The sequence below is a fragment of the Peromyscus leucopus genome, chromosome 11, assembly GCF_004664715.2.
Source record: "Peromyscus leucopus breed LL Stock chromosome 11, UCI_PerLeu_2.1, whole genome shotgun sequence".
Taxonomy (NCBI): domain Eukaryota; kingdom Metazoa; phylum Chordata; class Mammalia; order Rodentia; family Cricetidae; genus Peromyscus; species Peromyscus leucopus.
In genome coordinates this window covers 5,542,930-5,560,535 of record NC_051072.1, presented here as the reverse complement: position 1 = coordinate 5,560,535, position 17,606 = coordinate 5,542,930, and the positions used below count along the sequence as shown (strand labels likewise).

Sequence of the window (17,606 nt, the reverse complement as noted above, 5' to 3'; positions counted from 1 at the left end):
GTTTTCACATGTGGAGCGTAATCCAGTCAGGGGCATGCTCTGAGTTCTAAGGGTAAGCGTTGTTCTAACATTCCTGCTGTCTTTCCTAGCAGGCTTCTTTAGGTTGCATATACTAAAAGGACATCTCAAGGTCTCCTTTAGTTTTTCTACTTGTGAACAGAGCCAGTCACAGTCTGGAAGATGTTGGTACCTTATGGGATCTTGAGGGCTCACCCCGCCAGGTGCCACCTGATAGTGCAGCCCAAATGCTGTCAGAGTGCAGAAGTGTTCCATTGCCTTCAGCAGTATGACTCTCTCTTCCGACCTTGAGCCACCTTTGTCTTCCAAATGTTGATTTGCCTTAAAAATTTATTATTTTAAAATACATTTTTAGATTAAAATAGAATTGCATCACTTCCCCTTCCATTTCTTCCTTATAGCGCTCGTAGGTACTCTCCTGCTCTTTCTAATGTCTTTCCATTCTCAAATTGCTAGCTTCTTTTTTGATTATTACACACACACACACAAATAAAATACAAGCTTCCGAATCCATTGTGTGAGTGTGTGTGAGTGTGTGAGTGTGTGTGTGTGTGTGTGTGTGTGTGTGTGTGTGTGTGTGGTTTCAGGGCTGACTACTTTATATCAGATAACCAATAAGAGGTCTCATCTCAGGGAGAGGCTAATTCTCCCTCTTCCATCAGTTATTAGTTGTATTTGGCTTTATTTTTACATCGAGTAAATGATATAATGGGGGAATTTACATGTTGAAAGATGTGAGTCTTTTCTGCTTTGTGTTGTAGATCTCTCGAGTCATTCGCACTCCTCAGGGAAATGCCCTCCTGGTTGGTGTGGGCGGATCAGGAAAACAGAGCCTGACAAGGTTGGCTTCGTTCATCGCTGGCTATACCTCTTTCCAGATCACTCTGACAAGGTAAGAGCTTTTATGTTACCATAAATTGGATTTTGAAGAAAGGTTCTCAGAGTCACCAACAGTTAAGAATGCATTTTCTTATGTACCCTAAGAATCACAATAGTTTTCCTCCTCGATACTGACACGCCTTCCCCTTTCACCCTTTGTCATGGACCAGAACATTTTCTATTAGTAACCTGCTTTTGAAACATTTCAGCCTCTCACTACAGAGCTTGGATGCTTCTTTGTTTTTATGTTTTATGTAGTATAAGCACTAAGTGTATCTTTTCTATCTTTTAGAAGGCATTTATATATCATAAGGGTTAATGCAGATTTCAGCAATATTAATGTAATGAAAAATAGATGAAAAATTTATACATGCAAACACTAAATTTGTTGAATATTGAGTAGATACTGAACACTGTCTCAGGGGACATGACTGTGTTAGCTTTGTGTTACTTGGGGAAAATAACTGATTATCAACTTAAGGAAGAAAGATTTACTTTGGCTCATGGTTTTAAACAATGGTTAGCTCTCTTGTCTATGGATTTGCAGTGAGGAAAAATCATAATAGACTCTGCATGGGTATGTGGTAAAGCAAGACTGCCTACCTCATGGAAATAGAGAAGGAGAAAGAAATGGGTAAGGAGAGCAAGAGATATACATACAGACACACACACACACACACACACACACACACACACAGAAAGAGAGACAGAAAGAGGCAGCGAGACAGACAGAGACAGAATGAGATAGACAGAAGAAAGAGAGATGAGAAAGAGGACCACATGCATATCTTAATGTTCTCCTCAAGGGCAGCCCCCAAGGCCCAGTGGCCAAACTTTCCCTTAAGGTTCTATCACTTCCCAATGACACCATGAGCTGGGGACCAAGCTACCAACACATGGGTCCCTGGGAGACAGTCCTGGACCAGAGAATAGCACAGATAACTCTAGCCAGTGTCATTGTGGTGCTTATAGCCACTCAAAGGAGACAAGTGATGAGCATTTCAATAAAATATGCTCTGGAGGTACCGTTTGTGTCTAATAGGAACATAAATGCAGACACAGCAGAAAAAGGTTTCTGGAAGAAATGATGTGAAAATGAAACCTGCATCTGAGTAGGAATTCTAGAAGAAGAGTTCAGGAGTGTCCAGGCAAAAGCATTGGCGTTTTGTAGTTAACTTCATGGCATGTTACTTTTGATCCCTGGAAGAATCAAATATGATTGAGTGTGCAATGTGAGATGGCAAATGGAAATGCATGAGTCGTGGAGGCAATTGAAGGTATAGTGAGGAATTGATAGATCACCATAGAGGAATAGGAAAGCACTGATGATTTGCCAGTAAATGGGTGTGTGTGTGTGTATGTGTGTGTGTATGTGTGTGTGTGTGTGTATGTGTGTGTGTGTGTGTGTGTGTGTGTGTGTGTGATTTGTGTGTCTGGCAGATGGATAGAAAGAACAATACTGATATAGTTATAAATCCGTCTTAGGGGTCTCGATAAGACATGCTATTGCCATGAGGAGTGACAGTGAGAGGGGAGAAATGGAGGGTGGAAATCCAGGAGATTATTGGCAAACAAGAGCTCTACTTGCTAATCCAGTTTTTGGGATAGAGAATTATATAGATAGTCACTATTCCTGAAGAGAGGGAATTCCAGGTGAGTTGTGTCAGATGTGTGTGTGTGTGTGTGTGTGTGTGTGTGTGTGTGTGTGTGTGTGATCAGTAGAAGGCAGAATTAGTAAGCGAACGGTGAACATGAACAGATAAGCAGAGGTGACTCAGAGAAGTCAAATGAAGTTTTGTAATGCCAGTTTTGGAAGTTTAGTTGGGATGAAATCATTAGCAGTTAATGCAGACATGTGGGGATAGGAAGTTCTGCTTATTTGACATCCGGGGAAAACATACCACTGACCTGTCTCATTGAGGGAGACCCATATGTACCTGCTAGCTTGGAGGCTGAAAGTTATTAAATATTGGAGTTGGAGATCCTGTTACTCAAGCTGAGGTTGTCATACTTGGTCTGAATTATAGGACTCTCCTTGCAGAATAAATCCAAAGATTACTGTTTAATACATGTAGCAGGATGACAGCAATAGCCCGGGTTACCATGTGTGCAGTTTTAGTCTGTGTGTAGAAGCCAAGCCAGGAAAACAGAAAGCCTGCACAGGAAGGAGATTTGATTCACATATTTGGCACCGACATTGGTACAAAGCCTTGCTGTTTTCAAATCACTTTTGCATATCTGAGCTAATCAAATCTTCTGAAGAGGTTTGTTAGGCGGTCAGGCAGCAATAGTCCATCTTGCAGCTGGAGTTCAGAGAGCCTGAGAACTGCTGGACATCAGACAGAGTCGGGGAATTGATTGCACGGCAGGATTTGCAATCAATCCAGGTGTCTAGTCAAGTGTGACTCCTACTGCAACCCAATGGCTCAGTAAACACCTACAGCTCTCACGCTGACAAATTGGTTCCTCTGCATGTCACATTGAAAATGATCCATTACCAACAGGAGGAAAGGCAAGGTCTTCCTCACCTTCTCTTAGCTTTAAAGACGCCATCTAATTCCATAAGCCACAGATGGGTGGCCAAGGCTGACCTGAGCAGCCTGCCAGCTGGGATACACAGCCATTGTTCATACTACTTGAGGGCAGTAATTTCCTGCTTCCAGTCAAGAAACTGGATGAGATGAGATTCGCATTCTCTCTCGCTTGCTCTTATTCTCTACCTCTCGTGTGTTTGTGTGTGTGTGTGTGTGTGTGTGTGTGTGTGTGAGCGAGCGAGCGCACGTGAGCACATTGGAGGCCAAAGGTCAATCTCAGGCATTTCCCTCATTGCTTTCTATCTTAGATTTTGGATACAGACTTTCTCACTGAACCCAGAGCTATCAATTCAGCCACACTAGCTGGCCAGCAAATGACAGTCCCTTCTGACTCTCCTGAGCACTAGGATTGGAGTTCCACACCCACTATGCTCATTTTTATTTTAAACATGGGCTCTGGTTGATGGAGCTCAGGTCCTGTGGCTTGTATTATGCTTTACTGACTGAGAGGCATTCCCCTCCCCCTTTTAAAGGGAAGACTGTGTCTTTAAAATACTTTTGTTTTATGATCAATTGGCCCTTCTCTAAAGACTTCTAAAAATATTGATATCTGACTGTCCTGGTCAATTTTCTGTCAACTTGACATGTTAGAGTTATTTGGGAAGAGCAACCTCAATTGAGAAAATGCTTCCACCAGGCTACCTGTAGGAAAGTCTATAGAGCATTTTCTTGACCAGTGATTGATGTGGGAGGGACCAGCCTTCTGTGGAACAAGTCATGTGGAACAAGCCAGAAAGCAGTATTCCTCCATGGCTTCTGCTTCAGTTCCTGCCCTGCTTTTGAAAGTCTTTTTTTTTTTTTTTTTTTTTTTTAAATCACAGCAATAGAAACCATAACTAAGACTATGATAGTAGATTTAGTTTATGAATATTATAAATGACAGAGTTTAGGTGTTAATTACTTATTTAATACCTTTAAAACATAAGATCAAATGACTAATGAGTTCTGAGTTTGTTTTAATGACACACATACACAGAATAATTTAATAAATCTAACTCTCCAGAAATGAAGTTTTTTTTTAAATTCTTTTGGCAGTACTAGACTATTCTGTGTGGAGACTGCTCTAGCATTTCTTGATTGTAGGATGACTTCTATCTGAGGATTGCTTTGGGGAGTGAAAGGAGATTTATGATAGGGTGTATTTCAAATGTTTCCAGCTAGTCTGAAACAATGTACTGATTGCTTTGAAACTAGCTCTTTTATGTGGAATCCAAAGAAATGGGAATAATAGTGATTTTGAGAGATGAGAAGGGCACTGTGGGTCATGATTCAGCTTCTCTCTCCCATATCATGAAAGCTTGAATCAATTTAGTTTAGTTTAGTTCAATCTATGAGGTATCTGCTAATATGTCCTTTGCAGATGGATACTTAACCCTTGATAAACATTCTATTTATTCTGTCCAACAAATATTACCTCTGTCAACAAGTATTTTCAAAATGGTATCTTCACACAGTCACATGACATATATGTATGCAAATGATATTTGCTTCTGTTATATTGGTTTCAGGTTTAACTTTCCCTTGGGGATGTTTTTGTGTACCCAAACATTAATTACAGTATCTGTGGAGTATGGAGTTAAAGAATCAGTTAGCTCACACTCACAGATAGTATGTATCCACATGATGGAATAAAACCAGCATTGTTTGGTTGGCTAGGTAGCATAAGGCTCTTGCCTTCCCAAGGTACTATTTTAGTGACTGACACAGTGATTGTGTTTCTTCAGATCCTACAACACATCGAATCTGATGGAAGACCTTAAGGTTTTGTACAGGACCGCTGGCCATCAAGGCAAAGGAATCACTTTCATTTTCACAGACAATGAGATTAAAGATGAGTCGTTTTTGGAATACATGAACAACGTTCTGTCATCAGGAGAGGTAGGAGCTCAGTTATTTTCATACCTTTGCCTCTCTAGATTCCTTCCAGTGTAGAACTCTCCATTTTTTTCTTCCTTTAGAGATTTGAGTTAATGTTGTTAGAAATTTGGCCATCAGCATGAAGAATGGCTTTTTCTATTAGGTTTCTAAAGAATAAAACTCCTAATTAAGATGTGAAGCTAGGCATTTAAAAGAGTGAAGAGAAATATGGACTGAGCGGGAGGGAGGCTCGGAAGGCTGGGCTTGTGGTGTGACCATCCTCCATCTCTTAGCACCATGATTGCAGTTAGTCATAGAGACATCCATGTGCATTAAGATGTGATGTATTCCATCTTGGAAATTTTAAGTTCATTCAAAGAAAAAAAAAAAACATGAACTTACAAGAACAAGCGGAGGATAATCTTGGACCTTTTGAGTCCATGTTTCCTTTTATAGGTATGTGCTGAATTTATATACTTGTATTTCTTTCTGAGGTCTCCAACTTATTTGCTCGGGATGAAATTGATGAGATTAACAGTGACCTGATGTCAGTCATGAAAAAGGAACACCCCAAGCGTCCTCCCACTAACGACAACCTGTATGAGTATTTCATGAGCAGGGTCCGAGGGAACCTTCACATTGTGCTCTGCTTCTCGCCTGTTGGAGAGAAATTTCGAAACCGAGCTTTGAAGTTCCCTGCCCTTATTTCAGGATGTACAATTGACTGGTTCAGCCGCTGGCCCAAGGATGCTTTAGTTGCCGGTGAGTGTGGTGGAAATAAACCGGTCGCGTGCTCTCGTTCACAGGGACTTCCTATTTATTCATTTACTTTCTCTGCTAGCAGCTGTCTCTGCACTGGACTGAACAACTTCTGCCCAGTGTTGGAGGACCTTTGCTACAAGATGCTGCTCTTTTTAACTCAGTAGCTTTTTTTTTTTTTTTTTTTTTTTTTCTGAAGTGTGGTTGCCAGAGAGTGAAGCCTTCCATGTATGCCTCTTTGATTAAGTCTCCAGTGACCTCAGTTTTTCAATGCTACCCAAAGGCTTTGCCTTGATCACAGTTTGTGATCTACACTTAGTAGGGTGTTTGTTGAGTTGTGCTTCTTAGTTCTATGAGGTGAAATCCCCCATGATGCCAAGGGTGATGTATTCTTGGCAACAATTTCAGCAGCTCTCAATGTATGGTATTGTGTTGAATGAATGAATCAGGCCATGTTATCATTCATCCTCCTCCCGTACTTTGGCCATAACTTATTTACAGTCTTTCTTTATCCTGACATGCCATCTCTCCTGTCTTTAGAAATGCCATCGTGTCCTTTAAACCTTTCCACAACTCTTCTCCCATTTTCTTTAAATCCAAGTAACAAAGCTAGTCAAGACCCAATCACATCTTTTGATACTTCTGTGTTACAAACATTACAAAAATATTTTTAAAATTTCTCCCTTTCTTGGCCTTCCTGTATCTATAGCATCTACATTTTATATACTGTCATCGGCATTTAGATAGTTTGAAACTTTCATAGTCAGTAAACTCTGGTGTTGATATCTTCAAATGAGTTTAGTAATAGCCGTGACTTGCATACTATATGGATATTTAGTGACATATAAGTCCTAGTAACAGGTAAAATAATTAAAATGACATATCCAAAATTTTGTTAGAAAATATAAAATCCTTTTTGGGAAGTCCACAATTAAACACTTAATAATACCTTATCTTACAATGTTTTGGAAGAATTTCACCAACAGGTAGTATTTGAAGCACAGGTATTTTACATACACACATAACAGGTATTTTAGTACACATAGAGATTAGGTTATTATTTATTATATTTTGAAAATTTGGGCTTGGGAGATGACTCATTGGCTGTGAACACTTGCTTTGTAAGTTTAAGTGATACAGGGAAACTCTGGGTCTCCTCCTGGGGATCTGAGTCTCATTGATAAAAAAAAACTTTAGAATGGATTTAAACAGATGCTTCAAGACAGTTTTACTAGATGTTAAAAGAAAACTAAGGGGAACTTTGCAGAAAGAGTAAGGAAGTCGAAGATGTTGACTAAGCCTGGAGTGTTAGGGAAAGCATGCTTAGAGTAGAGATAGAAAGAAGAAAGGGATAAGTTACATTTTTCTGGGCAATTTATAAAATCAGGCAGACTTATGGAGCTGTGTGGTTGTGGCCCAGGGCTGGGAATTGTGGAAAGGAAAAGTACATCATCTAATTAAAGGACTAATTATTCCTCCTCTCCCTTACCATGGCTTAAGGTGAACTCATCTTCTTATATTTAGCCAGGTGATTGACCAGGCCCACCTGAAATGTTAGGTCTTCACCTAGACAAAAATTCCCTTCTCTTGACCAGAGCATTTTCTCTTAGTGAGATTTACTGCTGCTCTATCATAAGGATCTGGGAGAATCCTTGGGATTCACTTAAAAATCTAGGTATGGCTGTACGTATCTCTGCGATCCCGCCATTGTATGTGTGTGTGCTGGGGAGAGAGAGGGAGATGGAGGACCCGCTGGGGCATGCTGGCTGCCAGTGTAGCTCCAGGGTCAGTGACAGATCCTGTCTCAAAGAAATGAGACAGAGAGTAATAAAGCAGGACTCCAGTGCCCTCTTCACGTCCCTGCACTTGTTCTTGAGTGTGTGAACCCGCACATATATCATACATCTCTCTCTCTCTCTCTCTCTCTCTCTCTCTCTCTCTCTCACACACACACACACACACACACACGTCCACTACACACACTCATACATACATATATATACACAAAGAAAATTGTTACTTCAGTTGTCTTAAGGATGCTAATTTTAAATTTAGAATTGTCTCTAGCTATAAAATTTAGGAATAAAGATTAAGCATCCTTAATCTGAAAATCTCCAATGCCTTGAAATCTAAAACATTTTGAGCAATGACTTATTACTTAAAAATATTTTGATTTTATAACAACAAGCATTTTAAATGAGGGATACTTAACCTGGTTTCACTTTTGTATTTGTGTTAGCATTTATTTAGATGCCAGGTAATATTACCAACAAAAAAGAGCATTAAATGATTGTGCTTTTTATCACATAAAAAAGCTCAGAAATTGGATACTTGATTTTGTATTTATCAATCATAATATTTTTTGTAAAGTGTGTGTGTGTGTGTGTGTGTGTGTGTGTGTGTGTGTGTGTGTGTGCGATGCTTGGGATTAAACCTAGGGCCTAGCTCATGCTACCAAGTGTTCTCTCACTTATATACACCCCTGCCCAACACCATGGAATGTTTATTATTACTTATGTTATCAGAAAACATAAGTAAGAATTACATTTCCTTCATGTAGCCACTTGTCTTTCTGTCCCTCCTGGAATAAAAATAAATGAAATGAGATGAATTCTAAGGACTTTCATTTTTATTTCACTGATACCTCTGGAGCAGGTAAAATTAATACAGATCAGTGTATCTCATCTCAGGATAACTCACTAGCATGCGGTCTTCAGTGCCCAGCCACCAGGTAGCTTTGGGGACCATTTGAGGATTTCGTGGGTTTTACAATAGAAAGCATCTTTCCAGTATATGTTTTCACCAAGAGATTTTTGTCCATTCAAATACATTCATTATGTAGTGAATATAAAGAAGTTTGAAAATAATGGTAAATTTCTATAACCCATCCCATAATTCCAACTAAAGCAGTTTGAAGTAAATGGTTGGATATCCTGGTTAACACCTCTAAAAATGTATTAGAAGGTCTGAAGATGTAGCTCAATGGTAGGCTACTTGCCTATTATATGTGAGGCCCTGACCTTCATGCCTAACACTGCACAAATTAATAAGTAAAAATTCTGTGGTAGGTATGAATTCATGTTTCTAATGCCTAGATTTAAACTGATTGGACTTTGAGCTGTTGTTCATTATAGTACTGATTAACTTATTTGGGAAACATACAGATACCTTAATTTATTGCCCTTTAGTATTTAGTCAACTTTATTTTCAAGCAATTTGGTGAATGGTCTTTTCTCTTTCACCGAGAGCTAAATTTACTGATCAGGTAGTAGTGATAGAAGGCCATTCTTCTTTATGTCTGTGCTGCCAGTCTCGGGCTCCCTTGATTCCTCTTCTTTCCCTCCTACTTCCAGTAGTCATATTTCTATTTTCAACTCACATATATAGGGTATTTCTTATAAGACACTTAAAATGTGTGTCATAACTTAAAGATACATTATGCATAATCTTGAAAAATTCTGTGGACAGAAGAGTGTGTTTTATAGTTCTCTCTCACCCATTTCAGTGATGGATAGACAGTAAGAACACAGCACATATGTGACAAAATAGATTTGATCTTACCTTATGGCTTATTCTTTTGGGTTGTTTTTATTTAAGGCATGGGCTCACTATAGTCTGAAACTCATCATGTAGACGAGGTTGGCCTTGAACTCAAGATATCTGCCTGCCTCTCCTCCCTCAGTACTGGAATTAAAGAAGTTTCCTACCATTCCCAGAGCTGGCTTGTTCTTATAATGGAAAAATGTGTCTTAACAATTGACTAACTGTTAGATGCTGTGGGCAAGGTAAAAGTCTCTAATAGGAGATTTTTACCCAAACATCTAAAGGATGCTGTAAATTAGGTGTGATCACAAATGTCCAGTCACTGCTTTTAAGAGCAAGATGACTGTCATTAAAAAACAAAAACAAAAACAAAAACAAACAAATGTAGTAATGAACATTTCCACATGACAAATGGAGCCAGGGTTGAAAGAATTAAAGGATTGACAGGTTCGGAGTTAACAAAAGAATAATAAATTATTAATATGTGGGTCTGAGTGGCAAGGGCACTCCTGTCTGTTATTTGATTCACTTTGTCCTTATGTAACCCATAAAGCAGGCTGGCTGCCACTGGACCCTGCAGCTCTGCAGAGGAGGCTTCTCTACACAAATTCCAGAAAACAAGGAATGATGATAGGCCTGAAGTTTTCATAGTGTTTTATATGAAAGGGACAATAAAATTGCTGATGTCTTAGGCATGGGGTTCAAAGTACTGAGAGATATCTTTACCTGGGGCAAGGGAAATTGGGTGCTGACCTAGGAAGTGACTGTCTTCTAAACACAGCCAGGCAACTTTGAGGACGGCAGTTGGCATGCCTGTTTGATACACTGTGTCGTTGGCATGCCTGTTTGATACACTGTTTGGCATGCCTGTTTTGATACACTGTTGTCTTGATTTTTCCTAGTGTCGGAGCATTTCCTCTCATCCTATAACATTGACTGCAGTGTGGAAATCAAGAAGGAAGTCGTCCAGTGTATGGGCTCCTTTCAGGACGGGGTGGCTGAGAAATGTGCTGATTATTTCCAGAGGTTCCGGCGCTCTACCCACGTGACGCCCAAATCGTACCTCTCCTTTATTCAGGGCTATAAGTTCATATATGGAGAAAAACTTGGGGAAGTGCAGAGCCTGGCCAACAGGTGAGTGGGAAGGTCAAGCAAAAGTCATCTTGAAGCACTGGTTCCCATCCCGGAGCCAAGTTGTTGGTTGGATACATTTTGAAATGACCAAGAGACATTATTGGCAGTCACAACTGGGGTTCTAAGGTTAGGGGAGTGTGAGGTCAATACAATTGCCATCTCAAGGGACAGTGTATCGGTTTAAACACGTTCCTCACATGGGCCACCAAACTGCATCAATTCAAATGCAGTAATAACAGCCTCGCTCTACAAAAAATGAATCAGTGTGGCATAAAGAAAAAAAAAACCCAACCAAACAAAAACCCATCAAACAAAACCCCCAAAGCACTTACCCTTGGAATAGTTTGGTCAATAGTGAACTAAGATTGAATTCTCTACTTCTCTTCCTGTGTCTCCCATTGTCTCTCTTGTCTATAATCTGTCTGCTGTTTGCATCTGAATCTATGCCTTCCTGAATGTTGTCTCTTGTCTGGCCCTGTGTCTGGCCCTGTTGTCTCTTGTCTGTCCCTCACAAAGGGCTTTTTCTCTGTATTTATTGAACAGCACAGAGAGAATCAAATGGGGAAGAATGAGAGATACTTTATAGAAATCGTTAACAGGGTTTTCCGAGGTATTAAGTCACTGATTTCATTTAACTCCAACTGACCCAGATAACTAACAAATAAATACTATCAATTAATATTGATATGCTGTTTCCAGCATTTACAGTGAATGATAACATTTAGTGTTGCTTTTAAAATACTACCTGTTTTCAGCATTTGTTACTATAACATAGATATGCATTTCTCTATGGATCAGGGGCATAGAAAGTACATATTTTAAGATTAAAGCTATGCACTCACTTAGATTGTAAAAGTTGATTAAATGCAAAGTCCAAGGCAAGGAAGGTTTGTTGTTAAATTTTGCTTAAAGGCAGGTTAAACAATCAGGCAGACTACACAGTCCATCTTAAGTGACCTCAAGGTATATTATTAACTCTGTCTGTGAGGTTCAGAAAAAGTTCCAGACTCTTAGAATGTAAGAGATGTTTTCATAATGTTGTATCACCATAAGACAGAGGCCAGGGCAGCTGAGGCTCAGGGCCCCCTGAGCAAAGAATCATCCAGCCCAAAGTGTTGAGGCTGGGAATCCTCTTCTAGAGTTCTATGGAGGATTATTCTGGGCTCCACGGGGGGCTTTATTATTGCCTAGTGTGATGAAATTTCCAGGTGTCTTATATGGACTGCCACTTTTTATGACATTGATTGATCTAATTATATAATAGATGTGGAAGGGAGGTGAGAATACAGATTCCCATTCTACGTCCTCTTATCCTTTGCATTCAAATTCCCTGTGTGGCCACAGTAGAAGAGTCAGGTTGATGATAATGGTCATAGCAAAGTGAATAGCATGTGTTCCTGAAGTCTGACTGCAGATGTCACTGCTCTGCACTATATTTTTCTCAACATTCACATTTTCTTTCCAAAAGTAGCCAGAACTAGCCATGATTACCATGTAAGGGAATCTCCGGGGAGGAGACTGGATTATATGTAAGGGATCCATGAGTTGGTGACTAAATGGCCCAAAGCCTCTCATTTTCTAGAGAACATTATTTCAGGTCTATGCAGGTAGCTAGTTCATACCTATTCTCATTTAACTTTACTTTATCTCTTGAGCACAGATCTTTCTTTTTTTTGATTTCACTGGACTATTTTGAAAAATGCAAGTTATTTTCCTCCCCCCAACATTTGAAGTTCATTGTTATTGGGCCCAGGGTGGTGTCGTCTAGGTTATGGTTGTTGTTCGTGTTTTACTGCATTCCCTTCCTGTATATGGTTGATGAAAGACATCCTGTGAGAGTGGAACTCAACCTAGATGTACTTCCTAGGTGAGGCCCTCTTAGGTTTTCTTTATTACGCATCCTTTCTTTAACTACAACCCCACCACTATTGCTAGTGAATTGACACTGGAGAACAAGGGCGCTTGCTACAAGTTTTTAACATCGCTTGCATGGACTTTTCAATCCCAGAATGAACACTGGATTGGAAAAGCTGAAAGAAGCTTCAGAGTCGGTGGCGGCCCTGAGCAAAGAACTGGAAGCAAAAGAAAGGGAACTACAAGTGGCCAACGACAAAGCCGACGCAGTAGGTGGATGGCCGCGGGCCTGCAGATGTTTATTCCTGTTGTAGTAAAACCGCCTATTGTTCTGCATGAAAATCGGATATGTGGACAAAATCAGTACACCAAGCTGCCTATAAACTTTGATGAATTTTTCCCCCGTATTCCATTAGGTCTTAAAAGAAGTCACAATGAAAGCACAGGCTGCTGAGAAGGTCAAGGCTGAGGTACAAAAGGTGAAGGACAAAGCCCAGGCCATTGTAGACAGCATCTCCAAGGACAAAGCCATCGCTGAGGAGAAACTAGAGGCAGCAAAGCCAGCTCTAGAAGAAGCAGAAGCCGCACTGCAGGTGACTCTGAGGGATGTGGCAGGTGCTTACAGGGAAGGGAGGTGGGCCAGACCAAAGCTTTGTCAGCCACTGTGCCTGCAGAGACTATCAGTCCAGTCCGCTAGATCTCATATAGACAGATTAATGTCTTGGGCTCATTTTTTTTTTAAAGGGATAATGAGCCCTGTCACAGAATAGCAGCCAAGAGTCTTGGGTTATCACTTCAACTTTTTCATTAATAGTCCGTGTGACAGTGGGAAAGTTGCATGAAGTTTCCAAAATGTTTCCTGACTCACTGAAGACTTTGAAGTGGGTTTGCTCCAGGAGATGAAGTTTCCTCTGAGTCTGTTTGTGAACCATCCAAATAGAGACTGTAGATTGAATGCGGCCCACTCATGGCAGAGGCAGAGTGGCTTCCAACCCAGTCAGTGCAGTTGTGTGGCCGTAAAAGAAATAAATGACAAAGGAGGTGATATTTTGAGAAATATGATTCGTGAGCTAGACAATGACTTATAGGACAGGTCAGCATTGAAGAATCAATTGTAGAATTCTTTTGAAAAGATTACTGTTAATTCATTTCTACTCATCTATTCATTTAAGCTATTGATCCTTGGCTTAGAAGTAGATGAAAGAAAAGCCACAGAATCATGCTGTATGTTCACTGCTAACTTGAGTTATTTGACCTCATTTGGGCATGGATCATTGCTTGATAAGGAGAGTCTGTTCTCTTACCACTTTCTTAATGTGATGCCTGAGAAATTTCCAAGTCCTTTTTGATCCAAGTCTTTAGGTTTTGTTTTGTTCTCCTGCTCCTCCTCCTCCTCCTCTCCTCTTCCTCCTTCTTTTTTTTTGGCATTTCTGAACCAATGGTATAGTTCAGTGGTAGAATGCTTGCTTGGAATATGTGAGGCTTTAGATTTAGTTCCTAGGATCACAAACAACAAGAGTAAATGTTACACACATTTCTTATCTATTGAGATAATGAAGATTTTGCCTTCTGTTTCTCTCTGACGTTCTATACTATACTTGCACTGGATGTGTGTTCCCTAATTGTTTCTCACTTCCCTGTGTTCTGGCCAAACTGTCCTCTATCCTTCAAGCTCTCCTGGGTCTTTAGCCCCTAAGATCTGTGGACATGGCAGACTTTCTTCTGTCACAATTATGTCACTTTGGCTGTACTGAGAGAGTCTTTGATTAACATAGTCTTTGATCAACAAGAACTTTTAAAACCAAGTTGCATCCAGGGTACCCATACTCATAGGACTAGAGCTTAAGTCTTCTCAGGTATTGTTTTTAAAAAGGAGGCCAACATTTCCCTCCTTTTTTAAGAGTTAAGAATTGGCATCTTCTTTTCATCTTGTCAGATGTTTCTAGCATTCCTCTAAATTGTGGTTCTCTACAGATAAAATATTCTGCATCATATAACCATTGGTATAGACATATGTGGAAGCAGAAGTAAGGTGTCTGTTGCTATAACAAAATGCTGGAGATAATTCACGTACGAAGAGACGACGTTCATTTTAACTTACAGTTTTGTTGCTTTGAGGCTGTATGAGGCAGCATCATATGGCTGGGGCACATAACCAAGTTGCTCACTTTATGGACAGGAAGCAAAAGAAGAGGGAAGAAGCAAAGTTCCAATATCCCCTTCAAAAGGGCAGGGCTCCATAATGGTTCTCTCCTATGTTCCACCTTCAAAAGGACATTTATCATCCAAACCACAGGAACATGTATAGAAGAGAATTATATAATTTCCTCTATTGATCTCATGTGTTTCTTACTGGGTCTTTGTGTTTCTGAGGAAATGCATCACCAATCTGTCCTAAGAAAACTCCCAATACAGCTAGACTCTAACATTGCAGCCTCAGGTTATATCAATCTGAGAAAAGCCAACCGTGGAGAATATGCCCCAAGAGGCCGAAGAGATAACTCAGTGGTTTAGAGCACTTGATGTTGGAGGACCCAGTCTAATTCCCAGCTCCCACACAGTGGCTCATAACTGTCCATCATTTCAGGTCTGGGGATCCAATTCTCACTTTTGACCTCTGTGGGAATGAGGTATTCAAGTAGTGAACATGCATACATGCAGGGATTCATACACATTAAATAAATAAATTAATTAAATGAATGAATGAATGAATAAATAAATAAATTAAAGAAGAACATGTCCTTTCCTACATTAATGTTTAATCAGACATTAACTAGCGGGCAGTGCAAGAATAAAGTGTGTTCAAATGGTAAATAACTCTTATATTTATAGATTTATATTAGATATATTTATATTATAGCATCTTACATAGTAGTCATATTACGGCACTTGCAGAAAATAGACTTCAATAGTTATCTGAAACAGGTTGGTCTCTGGGTACAGCTTCGGTGCCTGCTCCTTTACCCGAGTGCCTGACAGAAGAGCACAACTGTCCACATGTGTAACTGATGCATTTTTGTAGAAGTGTAACTTACTCCTAGTTTCCCACTGGCTGTTGCCCTCTTTCCCTCATTTTTTCACATATCTCAAATAAAGGTCTGACATTTTTAGTTCTTTACCTCCAATTTAATTTTCTAGCTTCTTAACTTTCAGAAATGCTGGTAGGCTGAAATACATCTCTTCACAGCAAATCACCAAGTGCAGTACAAGTGTGTCCCCCATCTTCAGAGAAAGTTCATCTTCTGACAAAGAGGGTGTAGATGAGACATAAGCCTTTAAGACACAGACACACAAGGTGTGCACTGTGTATCCTAGAAGTAAGCCTGTGTTAGACTCATGTTTTCCCCGATACTGATTTCATAAAAGGTTCAGGAGAGAGAGTGTTACCAAGCAAAAAGAGACTGATTATTAAGTAATTTACTGCATAGGAATATCTGTACCAGAACTGGAACAGAACCATCCCAAGAGCTGTGTGAAATTCGGATTGCCCAAGTCCCTTCATTTAAAGGTCAGTTCTCAGCTAAGAAACCTCTAATTATTTAATCTGTCAGCCCCAAGGCTACCCTCTGGTGTCAGTCCACTGTGACAGCCTGAGTTGCTTTAGAGAAAGAGAGATTCTTGACCTATATAGCCAACGAGTGAAAGGCACTGTGAATATTTTTTCCCTCATTTCAAATCCTGATAACTACTTAAGTGCTGAGTATTTTGTTTTAGAGTACTTTTTTTTTTTTTAAACACAAAGAAGCCTATACACTGTTAGGGAAGTCACAGCTCCTTATCTGCTCACCAACATTTCTCTCCTTTTGCTGCTTGTTAGAAGTGTAAAAACTCAGCCTCTGCATACCGTAATCCCACACAAATACACATGTAAAAGTCAGAAGCTAGCATCTGAACGTGAGGGTGCATGAACGTGCAGTGCATGAACATGCCAAGTGCATGCCTTTCTGAGCCTGTGGTATCTCACTAAATATAAAGTTTTCCAATTGCATGTATTAAAAACTGAGGTTTTAAGGGAATAAAGTAGGAAGGATAATGGAATATCTGTGACATGAAAGTGGTAGGCAGACTACCTGGGGTGTAGGTGTTCAAAGGGGGGGGACAGGAAAAGTTGGGGCGGGGGGAGGGAGCTCAGAATGGCAAGGATCAACCAAAGCTAAGTATGTATGAAAATGCCAATAAGGAACCTGTAACCAAGGTCTGAAGAGAAGGCTCAGCAGTTCAGAGCATGAGCCATTCTTGTAGAAGACTCTAGTTCAGTTGCTAGTATACCCACTAGGTGGATCATAACTTCTCTTAACTCTAGTTCTAGAGGGATTTGGTGTTCTGATCTTCACAGACACCTGTACTGACATGCACATACCAATACCATTAAACCATAAAAAATAAAATGTCTTAAAACATAAAAATGAAACTTGCAAGTTTGTAAGCTTATTAAAAAATAAAAATTATAACACAACTGTAAAAAAATTGACTTTGTAGGACATTCATTTCTTTGGGCTTAAATTCTCATCTATACCTTATGACTTCTTAGTTTAAAAGTGTGGTTTGTCCTCTGTTGAAACAGCAGCATTTATACATGACAGTTTGTCTGAATTCTGTATCTGAGCTTGGGTGCTCCCCCATTCCATCCCACAGACCATCAAGCCCTCTGACATCGCCACAGTGCGCACACTTGGTCGACCCCCTCACCTCATCATGCGGATTATGGACTGTGTGTTGCTGCTCTTTCAGAGGAAGGTCAACCCAGTGAAAATTGACCTGGAAAAAAGCTGCACTGTGCCTTCCTGGCAGGAATCTTTAAAACTGATGACGGCAGGGAACTTTCTCCAGAACTTACAGGTTGGTCTTTTGGTGCTAATGGATTAGACGGGAGACTCAGTTGTTTGAGTTGTTCAATATAATTCATTTCTAAAAGTAACTCATTCTATGTATGTATTTTGGAAATGCATGTGAGTTTTCTTTTGTAGT

At 40.0% G+C, this 17,606-nt stretch overlaps 1 protein-coding gene across 1 annotated transcript in view; it reads left to right on the top strand.

Annotated features, from left to right (window-relative positions):
• Dnah5 (dynein axonemal heavy chain 5) overlaps positions 1-17,606 on the top strand; it is a 232,373-nt gene that overhangs the window by 149,828 nt on the left and 64,939 nt on the right. Inside the window, exons 53-59 of the mRNA XM_028868160.2 lie at positions 780-910; positions 5,216-5,369; positions 5,843-6,110; positions 10,553-10,784; positions 12,793-12,907; positions 13,055-13,231; positions 17,274-17,477. Of these exons, the coding sequence (XP_028723993.1) occupies positions 780-910; positions 5,216-5,369; positions 5,843-6,110; positions 10,553-10,784; positions 12,793-12,907; positions 13,055-13,231; positions 17,274-17,477 (1,281 nt within the window). The remainder of the gene's footprint in view (positions 1-779; positions 911-5,215; positions 5,370-5,842; positions 6,111-10,552; positions 10,785-12,792; positions 12,908-13,054; positions 13,232-17,273; positions 17,478-17,606) is intronic.